Below are 16,723 nucleotides of genomic sequence, written 5' to 3'. Positions count from 1 at the left end.
CCTACCCTGGGTTGATTGGGCAAGTCTTTGTTGTTAGAAGAGGATTCCAGTGACTTAGGGTGCAAACAAATGATCATTTTGCACCTTGGGAAAGGAGAAGAAAGTGTAACCAAAACCAAAGGAAGCAGATATTGGGGTTTGCTGAAATTAATGTTAGAGACAAAGATGGGTGTTGACATTGATTCATTAACTTTTTTAACCATGGATGTCAGAAGACTTTCTGTTTGTTTTGAGAATGATTCTTTTGGAGGTACAGAGAGATCTGTCTGTACTCCCACTGTAGTAGTGGAATGAAGTGCATCAGCATAAGTCCAACATAAAGTGGTAGATAGCAATTTTCAAGCCTCAGGGCAAGTAATATTTTGAATCGTCTTTAAACACTGTACCTTTTTATTCCTTCCAACCATTTAGGGCAAGAATAAAAGTAAGATGGGTGAGAGCCATTGCAAGTGATGCAACAAGGGTCTGTTTCATACTCATAGACACCATAATCCTTGCCACTGCAACGAGCACATGTAAAGGAACCAAGACATGATGTCTCCGAGTGATCAAATGGCTGACACTGGAACTATCCGAGAGGGTTTGGAATGTATGGCCGTACCTTGCAGTTAAAATAACCTGCCTTGTTGGTAGCAGGTGGATGCTGTGATGTAAATGTTAAAATGAGGACATTGATCGGCATCATAATTCCATCTTTGGGAGTGGAGATACACCTTACTGAAGAAACTCCTTGTGGTGGGAGAAACCAGTGGGAATCTCTGACTCAGGATGTTCTTCAACTCCTTTTATCAACAAAAACTTCTTGTTACGAATTCAAAGTTGAATGAGGCATAACCTCAATAGGTATATTGCCTTGGAATGTAAGAGGAATTCACTGTGCTCGAGATGTGGATATTTCTACCAATATGTCACAAGAGCGAATCCTTCTGACCAACTTTGGAGAGCCAGTGAGACCTTCTGGTCCCTTCTGAATGAAAAAGGGAGACATTTGCCCTAAAGGTTTGTCTGAAAGAAAATGTAGTATAATAAAAGAAGGTACAGAAGTTACAAATGTTAAAGATTGCTGCTCAGAATCTTCAAAATGTGATTGTTTACTCATAAACTGTTTTTCACTATTTTGGTTAACTTTTTATTTGGATGGTCCATAATAAAAAAAGAATTTTTCGGTGTCCACTGTCCCCACCCACCATAAAGCCCTATGAGTGGATGCATTACAATGCCAAACAAGAACACTGCAGCAACACCAGGGTTTCATGAGCACTATACCCAAACACCAGCATCAGGTACAATGTCCACAACACCTGCTGAGAACATCCAACACTGGTACTTGGTTAACCCTAGGCCAAGTAAACCAGCCAACTGACCCAAGGGGAGCAACCCAGGGATTGCCCATCTACAGAAATTCAAGGCCACAGTGGTATGTTAAGGTTGGACCCCTCAACCATCAGGATCTTCTCCTCCTCTTCATGGGTCACCATGCACAACACACATGTTGGTGGATCTTTAGATCCCAAAAGAGGTAAACTAAAAGAACAGAACCTCCCTGGGAGGTCCCTCACAAATCACAGGAATCCAGAATGAGGGGAACAACTACCTGAAGAAATCCACAATGGTAAATATTATTCATCATGTAACTACACATGAAAACAATTACTTCAAGATATCCACAATGATATGTGCCTTTCTCCTTGTAATTACACATTAAAACAATTACTTCAAAGATATCCACAATGATGTGCCTTTCTCCTTGTAATTAGACATTAAAACAATTACTTCAAAGATATCCACAATGATATGTACCATTCTCCATGCAATCAAACACTAAAACAATAACTTGAAAGATATCCACAATGATATGTGCCTTTCTCCATGTAATTAGACATTAAAACAATTACTTCAAAGATATCCACAATGATATGTACCATTCTCCATGTAATTAGACATTAAAACAATTACTTCAAAAATATCCACAATGATATGTACCATTCTCCATGTAATTAGACATTAAAACAATTACTTCAAAGATATCCACAATGATATGTACCATTCTCCATGTAATTAGACATTAAAACAATTACTTCAAAGATATCCACAATGATATGTACCATTCTCCATGTAATTAGACATTAAAACAATTACTTCAAAGATATCCACAATGATATGTACCATTCTCCATGTAATTAGACATTAAAACAATTACTTCAAAAATATCCAGTGATATCTTCCATTCTCCATGTAATTATACATTAAAACAATTACTTCAAAGATGTAATTATATATGGTGAACCTGATGATGACCGAAGAAGGTCGAAACGTTGTTCGCTCTTCCATGTAAAATATTTTCTCAACCCAAAGGAGACGTTTTTGCATAGACATTAAAAATTACTTAAAGATATCCACAATGATATGTACCATTCTCCATGTAATTAGACACTAAAACAATTACTTCAAAGATATCCACAATGATATGTACCATTCTCCATGTAATTAGACATTAAAACAATTACTTCAAAATATCCACAATAATATGTACCATTATCCATGTAATTAGACATTAAAACAATTACTTCAAAGATATCCACAATGATATGTACCATTATCCATGTAATTAGACATTAAAACAATTACTTCAAAGATATCCACAATTCTCCATATACCATTCTCCATGTAATTAGACATTAAAACAATTACTTCAAAGATATCCACAATGATATGTACCATTCTCCATGTAATTAGACATTAAAACAATTACTTCAAAGATATCCACAATGATATGTACCATTCTCCATGTAATTAGACATTAAAACAATTACTTCAAAGATATCCACAATGATATGTACCATTCTCCATGTAATTAGACATTAAAACAATTACTTCAAAGATATCCACAATGATATGTACCATTCTCCATGTAATTAGACATTAAAACAATTACTTCAAAGATATCCACAATGATATGTACCATTCTCCATGTAATTAGACATTAAAACAATTACTTCAAAGATATCCACAATGATATGTACCATTCTCCATGTAATTAGACATTAAAACAATTACTTCAAAGATATCCACAATGATATGTACCATTCTCCATGTAATTAGACATTAAAACAATTACTTCAAAGATATCCACAATGATATGTACCATTCTCCATGTAATTAGACATTAAAACAATTACTTCAAAGATATCCACAATGATATGTACCATTCTCCATGTAATTAGACATTAAAACAATTACTTCAAAGATATCCACAATGATATGTACCATTCTCCATGTAATTAGACATTAAAACAATTACTTCAAAGATATCCAAAGATATCATGTAATTAGACACAATTACTTCAAAGATATCCACAATGTACCATTCTCCATGTAATTAGACATTAAAACAATTACTTCAAAGATATCCACAATGATATGTACCATTCTCCATGTAATTAGACATTAAAACAATTACTTCAAAGATATCCACAATGATATGTACCATTCTCCATGTAATTAGACATTAAAACAATTACTTCAAAGATATCCACAATGATATGTACCATTCTCCATGTAATTAGACATTAAAACAATTACTTCAAAGATATCCACAATGATATGTACCATTATCCATGTAATTAGACATTAAAACAATTACTTCAAAGATATCCACAATGATATGTACCATTCTCCATGTAATTAGACATTAAAACAATTACTTCAAAGATATCCACAATGATATGTACCATTCTCCATGTAATTAGACATTAAAACAATTACTTCAAAGATATCCACAATGATATGTACCATTCTCCATGTAATTAGACATTAAAACAATTACTTCAAAGATATCCACAATGATATGTACCATTCTCCATGTAATTAGACATTAAAACAATTACTTCAAAGATATCCACAATGATATGTACCATTCTCCATGTAATTAGACATTAAAACAATTACTTCAAAGATATCCACAATGATATGTACCATTCTCCATGTAATTAGACATTAAAACAATTACTTCAAAGATATCCACAATGATATGTACCATTCTCCATGTAATTAGACATTAAAACAATTACTTCAAAGATATCCACAATGATATGTACCATTCTCCATGTAATTAGACATTAAAACAATTACTTCAAAGATATCCACAATGATATGTACCATTCTCCATGTAATTAGACATTAAAACAATTACTTCAAAGATATCCACAATGATATGTACCATTCTCCATGTAATTAGACATTAAAACAATTACTTCAAAGATATCCACAATGATATGTACCATTCTCCATGTAATTAGACATTAAAACAATTACTTCAAAGATATCCACAATGATATGTACCATTCTCCATGTAATTAGACATTAAAACAATTACTTCAAAGATATCCACAATGATATGTACCATTCTCCATGTAATTAGACATTAAAACAATTACTTCAAAGATATCCACAATGATATGTACCATTCTCCATGTAATTAGACATTAAAACAATTACTTCAAAGATATCCACAATGATATGTACCATTCTCCATGTAATTAGACATTAAAACAATTACTTCAAAGATATCCACAATGATATGTACCATTCTCCATGTAATTAGACATTAAAACAATTACTTCAAAGATATCCACAATGATATGTACCATTCTCCATGTAATTAGACATTAAAACAATTACTTCAAAGATATCCACAATGATATGTACCATTCTCCATGTAATTAGACATTAAAACAATTACTTCAAAGATATCCACAATGATATGTACCATTCTCCATGTAATTAGACATTAAAACAATTACTTCAAAGATATCCACAATGATATGTACCATTCTCCATGTAATTAGACATTAAAACAATTACTTCAAAGATATCCACAATGATATGTACCATTCTCCATGTAATTAGACATTAAAACAATTACTTCAAAGATATCCACAATGATATGTACCATTCTCCATGTAATTAGACATTAAAACAATTACTTCAAAGATATCCACAATGATATGTACCATTCTCCATGTAATTAGACATTAAAACAATTACTTCAAAGATATCCACAATGATATGTACCATTCTCCATGTAATTAGACATTAAAACAATTACTTCAAAGATATCCACAATGATATGTACCATTCTCCATGTAATTAGACATTAAAACAATTACTTCAAAGATATCCACAATGATATGTACCATTCTCCATGTAATTAGACATTAAAACAATTACTTCAAAGATATCCAAGATATCCACAATATGTACCATTCTCCATGTAATTAGACATTAAAACAATTACTTCAAAGATATCCACAATGATATGTACCATTCTCCATGTAATTAGACATTAAAACAATTACTTCAAAGATATCCACAATGATATGTACCATTCTCCATGTAATTAGACATTAAAACAATTACTTCAAAGATATCCACAATGATATGTACCATTCTCCATGTAATTAGACATTAAAACAATTACTTCAAAGATATCCACAATGATATGTACCATTCTCCATGTAATTAGACATTAAAACAATTACTTCAAAATATCCATATCCACAATGATATGTACCATTCTCCATGTAATTAGACATTAAAACAATTACTTCAAAGATATCCACAATGATATGTACCATTCTCCATGTAATTAGACATTAAAACAATTACTTCAAAGATATCCACAATGATATGTACCATTCTCCATGTAATTAGACATTAAAACAATTACTTCAAAGATATCCACAATGATATGTACCATTCTCCATGTAATTAGACATTAAAACAATTACTTCAAAGATATCCACAATGATATGTACCATTCTCCATGTAATTAGACATTAAAACAATTACTTCAAAGATATCCACAATGATATGTACCATTCTCCATGTAATTAGACATTAAAACAATTACTTCAAAGATATCCACAATGATATGTACCATTCTCCATGTAATTAGACATTAAAACAATTACTTCAAAGATATCCACAATGATATGTACCATTCTCCATGTAATTAGACATTAAAACAATTACTTCAAAGATATCCACAATGATATGTACCATTCTCCATGTAATTAGACATTAAAACAATTACTTCAAAGATATCCACAATGATATGTACCATTCTCCATGTAATTAGACATTAAAACAATTACTTCAAAGATATCCACAATGATATGTACCATTCTCCATGTAATTAGACATTAAAACAATTACTTCAAAGATATCCACAATGATATGTACCATTCTCCATGTAATTAGACATTAAAACAATTACTTCAAAGATATCCACAATGATATGTACCATTCTCCATGTAATTAGACATTAAAACAATTACTTCAAAGATATCCACAATGATATGTACCATTCTCCATGTAATTAGACATTAAAACAATTACTTCAAAGATATCCACAATGATATGTACCATTCTCCATGTAATTAGACATTAAAACAATTACTTCAAAGATATCCACAATGATATGTACCATTCTCCATGTAATTAGACATTAAAACAATTACTTCAAAGATATCCACAATGATATGTACCATTCTCCATGTAATTAGACATTAAAACAATTACTTCAAAGATATCCACAATGATATGTACCATTCTCCATGTAATTAGACATTAAAACAATTACTTCAAAGATATCCACAATGATATGTACCATTCTCCATGTAATTAGACATTAAAACAATTACTTCAAAGATATCCACAATGATATGTACCATTCTCCATGTAATTAGACATTAAAACAATTACTTCAAAGATATCCACAATGATATGTACCATTCTCCATGTAATTAGACATTAAAACAATTACTTCAAAGATATCCACAATGATATGTACCATTCTCCATGTAATTAGACATTAAAACAATTACTTCAAAGATATCCACAATGATATGTACCATTCTCCATGTAATTAGACATTAAAACAATTACTTCAAAGATATCCACAATGATATGTACCATTCTCCATGTAATTAGACATTAAAACAATTACTTCAAAGATATCCACAATGATATGTACCATTCTCCATGTAATTAGACATTAAAACAATTACTTCAAAGATATCCACAATGATATGTACCATTCTCCATGTAATTAGACATTAAAACAATTACTTCAAAGATATCCACAATGATATGTACCATTCTCCATGTAATTAGACATTAAAACAATTACTTCAAAGATATCCACAATGATATGTACCATTCTCCATGTAATTAGACATTAAAACAATTACTTCAAAGATATCCACAATGATATGTACCATTCTCCATGTAATTAGACATTAAAACAATTACTTCAAAGATATCCACAATGATATGTACCATTCTCCATGTAATTAGACATTAAAACAATTACTTCAAAGATATCCAAATGATATATCCATGTAATTGACATTAAAACAATTACTTCAAAGATTCTCCATGTAATTAGACATTAAAACAATTACTTCAAAGATATCCACAATGATATGTACCATTCTCCATGTAATTAGACATTAAAACAATTACTTCAAAGATATCCACAATGATATGTACCATTCTCCATGTAATTAGACATTAAAACAATTACTTCAAAGATATCCACAATGATATGTACCATTCTCCATGTAATTAGACATTAAAACAATTACTTCAAAGATATCCACAATGATATGTACCATTCTCCATGTAATTAGACATTAAAACAATTACTTCAAAGATATCCACAATGATATGTACCATTCTCCATGTAATTAGACATTAAAACAATTACTTCAAAGATATCCACAAATATGTACCATTCTCCATGTAATTAGACATTAAAACAATTACTTCAAAGATATCCACAATGATATGTACCATTCTCCATGTAATTAGACATTAAAACAATTACTTCAAAGATATCCACAATGATATGTACCATTCTCCATGTAATTAGACATTAAAACAATTACTTCAAAGATATCCACAATGATATGTACCATTCTCCATGTAATTAGACATTAAAACAATTACTTCAAAGATATCCACAATGATATGTACCATTCTCCATGTAATTAGACATTAAAACAATTACTTCAAAGATATCCACAATGATATGTACCATTCTCCATGTAATTAGACATTAAAACAATTACTTCAAAGATATCCACAATGATATGTACCATTCTCCATGTAATTAGACATTAAAACAATTACTTCAAAGATATCCACAATGATATGTACCATTCTCCATGTAATTAGACATTAAAACAATTACTTCAAAGATATCCACAATGATATGTACCATTCTCCATGTAATTAGACATTAAAACAATTACTTCAAAGATATCCACAATGATATGTACCATTCTCCATGTAATTAGACATTAAAACAATTACTTCAAAGATATCCACAATGATATGTACCATTCTCCATGTAATTAGACATTAAAACAATTACTTCAAAGATATCCACAATGATATGTACCATTCTCCATGTAATTAGACATTAAAACAATTACTTCAAAGATATCCACAATGATATGTACCATTCTCCATGTAATTAGACATTAAAACAATTACTTCAAAGATATCCACAATGATATGTACCATTCTCCATGTAATTAGACATTAAAACAATTACTTCAAAGATATCCACAATGATATGTACCATTCTCCATGTAATTAGACATTAAAACAATTACTTCAAAGATATCCACAATGATATGTACCATTCTCCATGTAATTAGACATTAAAACAATTACTTCAAAGATATCCACAATGATATGTACCATTCTCCATGTAATTAGACATTAAAACAATTACTTCAAAGATATCACAATGATATGTACCACATGTAATTAGACATTAAAACAATTACTTGATACACATTCTCCATCCATGTAATTAGACATTAAAACAATTACTTCAAGATATCCACAATGATATGTACCATTCTCCATGTAATTAGACATTAAAACAATTACTTCAAAGATATCCACAATGATATGTACCATTCTCCATGTAATTAGACATTAAAACAATTACTTCAATGATATGATATCCATGTAATTAGACATTAAAACAATTACTTGATATCCAAATCCATTAATTAGACATTAAAACAATTACTCTCCATGTAATTAAGAACAATTCACAAATATTCTCCATGTAATGATTGTACCATTGTCATCCATGTAATTAGACATTAAAACAATTACTTCAAAGATATCCACAATGATATGTACCATTCTCCATGTAATTAGACATTAAAACAATTACTTCAAAGATATCCACAATGATATGTACCATTCTCCATGTAATTAGACATTAAAACATTACTTCAAAGATATCCACAATGATATGTACCATTCTCCATGTAATTAGACATTAAAACAATTACTTCAAAGATATCCACAATAATATGTACCATTCTCCATGTAATTAGACATTAAAACAATTACTTCAAAGATATCCACAATGATATGTACCATTCTCCATGTAATTAGACATTAAAACAATTACTTCAAAGATATCCAGAATGTACCCACAATGATATGTACCATTCTCCATGTAATTAGACATTAAAACAATTACTTCAAAGATATCCACAATATGTACCATTCATTCTCCATGTAAAATTACTTCAAAGATATTAGACATTAAAACAATTACTTCAAAGATATCCACAATGATATGTACCATTCTCCATGTAATTAGACATTAAAACAATTACTTCAAAGATATCCACAATGATATGTACCATTCTCCATGTAATTAGACATTAAAACAATTACTTCAAAGATATCCACAATGATATGTACCATTCTCCATGTAATTAGACATTAAAACAATTACTTCAAAGATATCCACAATGATATGTACCATTCTCCATGTAATTAGACATTAAAACAATTACTTCAAAGATATCCACAATGATATGTACCATTCTCCATGTAATTAGACATTAAAACAATTACTTCAAAGATATCCACAATGATATGTACCATTCTCCATGTAATTAGACATTAAAACAATTACTTCAAAGATATCCACAATGATATGTACCATTCTCCATGTAATTAGACATTAAAACAATTACTTCAAAGATATCCACAATGATATGTACCATTCTCCATGTAACCTCAGAACTTTTATATTTTTGCTTCTTCAGTTTATTTTGTCCCCATTACTTTAAGACTTTTGTCAATATGATTATTAATCCTTTGTTAGTTACTTTCATTTAAACTCTTATTTCTTAATTCTGTAAGCATGAAATGCATCACTTTTCTTATAATTTGATAAAACAGTTACGTGAGAACATTATATCTACCCTGGTACACACAATTTATCTTGTAAATAGAAATAAAATTAATTGCAATCACTTGAAACCATGGTGGAATCCACACTGGTATTAACTATTCCCTTGTAAGTAGATATAAAAAATTACTGAAGAACATGATAACATGTATGGTGATTTATACTTTTATATAAATGGAGATTTAATATAATTACCTGAGAACGTGACTGCATCCACGCTGGTATGCACCATTTTCCATGGAGGCTGCTGATAAAGGTCCCATCTGCTGAGTTCTTACAATTTTCAGGTGTTCCAATATTTTCTCATTTTCCTATGTGAGATAGTCAATGGTGGAACAAAATTTACCACATCAATCCAAAAAGCATTTTGAATATTTCCTAGAGACATGAATAATCTTTAAGTGACATGCCTCTTCACTTCTTCCAAATACATTTACATTACTAACATATAAAAAAATATGTATTGCACTTGAATGTTGGAAATACATCTTTGCTAATTAAAGCATTTATTTTCTTATGGAGATACAAAAGTTTATTTATACCATGATTATACTTTAAAACTCAGGAAAGAAACTAAGTTTTTCTCAAGAACTTTGCTATAATGTTGTGTATGATTATAACCAATGGCAAAAATCAAAATTAATTGAAAATTTATGTTACAAGATCTTTACATAACATCACATTCATGGTATGAACTTATTTTCATATGCTCTCAATGAACAGGTAGATTTAAACAGTTTGAATACATCTTTGGTGTTAAATTCACTTATTTTTTGTGGAGATGGTTTACCACAGGTTTGTTACGTAGCTGTGCATGTATCATACTTTGATTAAATTGTTGTGAATTGGCACTTGTTGTATATTGCTGAATCATGTCAGTAGAACCTTCCAAGATTTTCACACTATCACAAATTATTGCATCATAATATCCCATGAAAACCATTGTGTAAAGCAACTGAGGCCTCTTTCAGACAACAAATATGCATCCAAAATGCACTTTGAGTTGGTCACTTAGATATATCTAGACAGTCTGAGTGGGAGTTTAGCCATAAAGAGTGTATTCTGGCTATTTCTGAAGTGAAATTATCACAGACTGTATTGTAACAACAAAGTAAAAATTATATAATATGAACAAGATTGTGCGAGCTTTAAGAAAAGGAGACAACAATTTAAAGATTTGGATACAACTGTAATAGCCAACAGTGTAATGAACATTTGAATATGTTTGACTTGTTTTAATTTACTATTATTTAAAAAAAAGTGAACTCTATGCTGTTTCTTCACTGTTGAAATGCCAACAAGTCAGACACTTACTGTAAAGCATAGGCCTATAAATTCACAGCTGAAGCAATAGAATAAATATTGTAGAGGCCACATATACACCATTTTAACTGGCTTTGATAAGTGGATGGTGAAGGGCAAATAACTTAGCCTTAAAGATGGTGATATATGAGAGTTTGTTACACAACAACAAGACATAAAGAGAGAAACAAACAACAAAAAAAAAGAGAAGAAAAAGAAAGGCTGAAAAAAGAAATGAAAAACTGGAAACTGAGAGAGAGGAGAGACTAAAAACAAAGAGAATATAACAGTACAACTTGAAGTCACTAAGTTTAACAAGCAAATTGAAGGATCATTAACAATGGGCTGACAAAACTTGATGAATAGAAAGACAACATGAATGATCTAATGAGAAGTGAAAGATTCACCCCTCAAGGTCAAAACTGGGACAATCCTTTTCACAGTAAAAGGACTACAAGTGTATGTAGGTGTAATATCAGAAGATGCCATGGACTAGAATATGTTAAAAATTGCCTTGCTGAAATGCAATGAAATTACATAGGATGGTTTTTGTTAGAATTTAGAAAAGGCAAAGTTGACACTAGAGAAACTATATTTCAGTTTGTGGCATGTCTACAGCAATATTTCACAAGGTGAATTTACATGGCCAAGTGTGAAGATAGTTTTGAAGGACTGGTAAACCTACTAACAGATGAATAATTCATTATCATGTACTCCACTTACATGTCATTTTTTGTACCAGAAAGAGCACCAAATGACATGATAAAGATGATCAAGCTGGCAAAATAGAATGTGGAAGCCCATGGGGAGAACATAACAGGCAAATCCAATCATAACCATTCAAAGCCAAGAAGAGGGATTACAAGCAGGATGCCACCACAGGTGACAAGAAGTCGTCAGACAAATGGGAGATACTACACTTGTTAGAAAATGAGACATATTGTGATATGATTGCAAGTTTGCAACCAACAAGAATCTCAAATCAAGCAGTTAGAGTTACCTACAAAGATGGTGCTAGTAAGATACTAGAGAAGAATGATTGTCACTGTTGCCAGAAATCACATAAAATAATTCATGATTAAACAGTACTTGAATGACAGTCAGTTCAAATTAACAAACGGATCAATCACAACTTATCAGTAGGTGAACACTATGTTTGGCAACAAGAACATGACAGTGAAATGAAACACTGGGAGCAGTAATGAGAATTACTCTAGTATCAAATGACCAGATAATGGCAAAAGTACATATATGTGTGCTGACTGATGGGGCAGTGAGAAAGTTTCCTATAGTAACAATAAAGGGGAAACTCCATACTATGTGGGAGACCTTGAGACAACACATAAGAAAGCACCCATCTATGACATGGTAATCAGCAATATACCTGACAACAGAAATTTGAAAGAACTAGACAGAAAGGAGACTGATGAAGTATCTGCAGTCACCACAAGAATTCAAAAAATAAAAGCAAAACATCAACCCTCTGAAAATCTCAAAAAGTGACATTGTGTATGTATGTCTATGGGAATTGAAGAAAGCACAGAAGAAAGACCCTTCAATGATGAAACTTTGAAACAATGTCTAAGAGACAATTGAGCACAAAACTGAGGAAAAAAAGGATATACAGAACAGAGAATCAGAAGAAAGTGCTGTATCAGATCTATCAAAGCACTTCTACCAGAAGTTAAACAGATCATTGTACCAACAAAGCACTAGACTCAAGTAATGGCCAACAAGTAACTTGTGAAATGACACCAAGGAATAAAGAAGATGGCATACAAAATAAAGGGACTCTACCTAGAATGAATGTAGCCATAGAGCCATGAGATGAAATGTCTCTTATGGGAGTGCTATCCAACACAGTTGCCATGGACTTGATTGGACAACTTACACCTGACATGAGCAATATGTATGTGATGATAGTAGCTATGTAACACATTACCCAGAAGCCATAGCACTACCAAAGACAGAGAAACTCGCAGAAACCTTCCTTATAAGTGTTCTGCAGAGAAGGGTTTTAAAAAGAAGTCTCAAGTGACAGAGGGACCTAGTTTACCTCAAAATTGATTCAAGAGGTGTGCAGACTCATCAGCACTAAGCAGTTCTTTGCAAGACAGTTGATGACGTCCTAAAGAGCATGATGAAAATGTTCGAGAAAAGACCACGTGACCAGGACAAGTACCTCAAGGCAGTAGTATTTGCTTATTAATAATTCTCGTACGTAAATATAAGACTTTCAGTATTCATGTTACTGCATGGAAGAGCAGTATGAGGTCCAATGCAGATACTGTGAAAACTGTTCACAGAAGAAGAAGAGTCAGAAGTGATGCACATATACCAATATGTGTTCGACCTAAGAAACCAACTGTAGACGACTTGTCAACTCACTCAAACAAGTTTGTATGCAGCCGATGTCAGACAGAAATGTTTCTATGATAAGAAGTCCAAGGATTAACATTTCAGAAAGAAGGTTTCTGTTCCTTAAAGACACAACAAACTCATCTGAAGGTTAGTAATTTTCACACACAAAAAAAATGAAAATCTGAGACCACTGGGTGTAGATGACATGTACAAAAGTGTCAACATCAATGAAGAAATTAATGACAAATTGAAGAAAGAAGTAGCAGTGTGCATCTGTCTCCACAGACAGATAAAGCCAGACAGACTGTGACCATGACCAAGAACTCAGTCAAAGTGAAGCCCTACCAAATGTTCTACATAATAAAAGCCTGATTAAGCTAGAAGTTAAAGTAATGTTAGAAGCTGGAATAACTGGGCCTTTAAATTAAGTTTACTATTCACTGGTGGTAATCATGAAGACCATGAATGTCTCACAACCATCTGTACAGATTTCCAGAAAATAAACTTTATGACAGAATTTGGCTCCAAACCTATGGGCAACCCAGATGCTATTGCAGTGAAAATAAATGGGCCCAAGTTCTTCACTAAGGTCAATCTCAGAAAAGTGTATTGGCAAAGTTTAAAGAGAAGACAGCCTCTTTGACACCTGATGAATGGCACCAATTCAAGAAAGATGCCATCTGGATTAATCAATTCAGCAGCAGCATTCAACTTCTTGATGAGAAAAATGTTGCAAAAAAAAAACACCAACATCGTGTATGATGTAACCATCTGAAGAAACTCAAGGATCTGTTCAGAAAGACACTGAGCAGTGAGATCTGTGACTCAAGAAGTGTTTGGCCACCATACTGACATTTGGAACTTCTTGAACAGTCTGTATGGAAGGAGTTCATCACCCAAATGAATCATCAACCACTTGCAAAGATCCAGAAGTATAAAACTGACTGTGCAATAATCATGAGTTAGGTATTGTACCCCAAGAACTTCTGGTCCCACATTGAATCCAACAAGAGGACTGCAAATGTTGGTGCAGACTGTATGAGTAGATTTTTTGGATGAACTGGAAACAGTCTTTGTATATAGTACAAAAAATAATTGTAAATACGTTTCTTAAAGAGAAGCTTATTGTTATATCCACACAAGTGTTTAAGTTTAATGTAAGTGTTATTACTTAAGTAGTATAAGAGAGAGTGTTCAATTTAGTTATTTTTTAGTAGCAGTAGTTTATAATTACTTTTCTGTGTATGAATCACAGACTGTGATTTATACTTGCTGTACTATTGCATTATTTTGCTTGAAACTTCAAAATTTTTCTCATTGTTTTGATTGAATATTATTTTATCACAATAACTCATAATGTGAAGAATGTTTAAGACCTCTGTGAGGTTATAAATGTGTGTCAAAAATGTAGTTTGGGTTAGTTTGATTGAACAGATAGATCTAGCCTGTGTGATTGTGAGTTTAGCCATAAAAAGCATATATTGGTGATTTCTAACTTGAAATTATCACAAACTATATTGTAACAACATAGAAGACAAGAATTAATTTGTTTTGTGAATTGGATTCTAAAGTAACTGGACCAGGCTATGTGGATTTTGATGAAAAGAAGACAAGTATTTAATGCTCTAGATACAACTGTGCTAGCAAATAATGAAAAAAACATTTGTTTATACATTTTAATTGTTTTAATACATTATTACCTGAAACAAGAGAACTGTATGCTGTTTGTTTGTTATTGAAATTTGTTGCCAAGTCCCAGACACCAACTACAAAGAATCCAGCCCATATATACATATATATATTTATATATACAATAAACTAAAACACCCTGACAACAAACAAGGTAAACAGATGCAAATCTCTATGTCACCTGTTCCAAATAAATAGCTAGATTTAAAATAAAAGCCATAACTAGGATAAACAAATGCACATACTTATTTTAATCTGTTTCAAATAAATAGCTAAATTTAAACTAAGAACTATTACTATGATACAGATACACATACTTATTTTCATCCCTTTCAAATAAATGACTAGATTTCAACTATATACAACAACTACAATAAGTAGATGTACATAGTTCTTTAAGGGGAACCATTTTCTTTTCCCATGATGTAGATTTAGTTTGAATATTCATACAGTGTAGATAATATATATACATACATACAATAACAATTACAAAATATGATACTTTTGTTGATATTATATTTTCTTGACTAATAAGTAATAGCAAAAAAAGACGATTTGTTTTTAAAATTACAAAATAGTTTTCCACTACAGTTTATGGAATCAATGAAATGGACAATCTTAGCTCAACTTTTACTATGTAAGAGAACTCATAATTTTTCAAACTGTGTGACTTAAAAAGGACATGAACTCAAGTGTTCTTGTTTTAATATATATTATTTATTATTTGAATGTTTACTCACACAATAATATTCCAAACATAACTCATAAACAACTTGATATATCTTATATATGAGTTCTGATCAAAAGATTTCTTCTGTTACAGGTGCCAGTACAGAGGCAGTAAGCTTTACTGAGGTGTGTACAAAGTACAAATAGTGATCTACCTCACGGATAAACCACTTATCCAGACCTTATACCCGTGTTCAAAGACAGAAGCATCTCTTGCTTCTGTTGAAATATAAATGGACAGAAAATAAAAGCAACATGTTTGCATCAAATTTTGCATCATGAAATTGCTGACAAACTGAACATTTCCTCTGCATTATGTCATGTGATTTTAACTGAAAAACT

General features: G+C 31.4%; 1 protein-coding gene across 1 annotated transcript in view; it reads right to left on the bottom strand.

Annotated features, from left to right (window-relative positions):
* The window catches only part of LOC143243227 (serine/threonine-protein kinase atr-like), a 39,865-nt gene that overhangs the window by 15,029 nt on the left and 8,113 nt on the right, over positions 1-16,723 (bottom strand). The window contains exons 5-6 of the mRNA XM_076487080.1: positions 15,664-15,729; positions 10,496-10,611 (exon numbers count right to left, since the gene is read on the bottom strand). Coding sequence (XP_076343195.1) covers positions 10,496-10,611; positions 15,664-15,729 — 182 coding nt within the window. The remainder of the gene's footprint in view (positions 1-10,495; positions 10,612-15,663; positions 15,730-16,723) is intronic.

Source organism: Tachypleus tridentatus, unplaced genomic scaffold (genome assembly GCF_004210375.1).
Source record: "Tachypleus tridentatus isolate NWPU-2018 unplaced genomic scaffold, ASM421037v1 Hic_cluster_2, whole genome shotgun sequence".
In the NCBI taxonomy this organism is placed as follows: Eukaryota; Metazoa; Arthropoda; class Merostomata; order Xiphosura; family Limulidae; genus Tachypleus; species Tachypleus tridentatus.
This window is presented reverse-complemented; position numbering and strand designations above follow the sequence as displayed.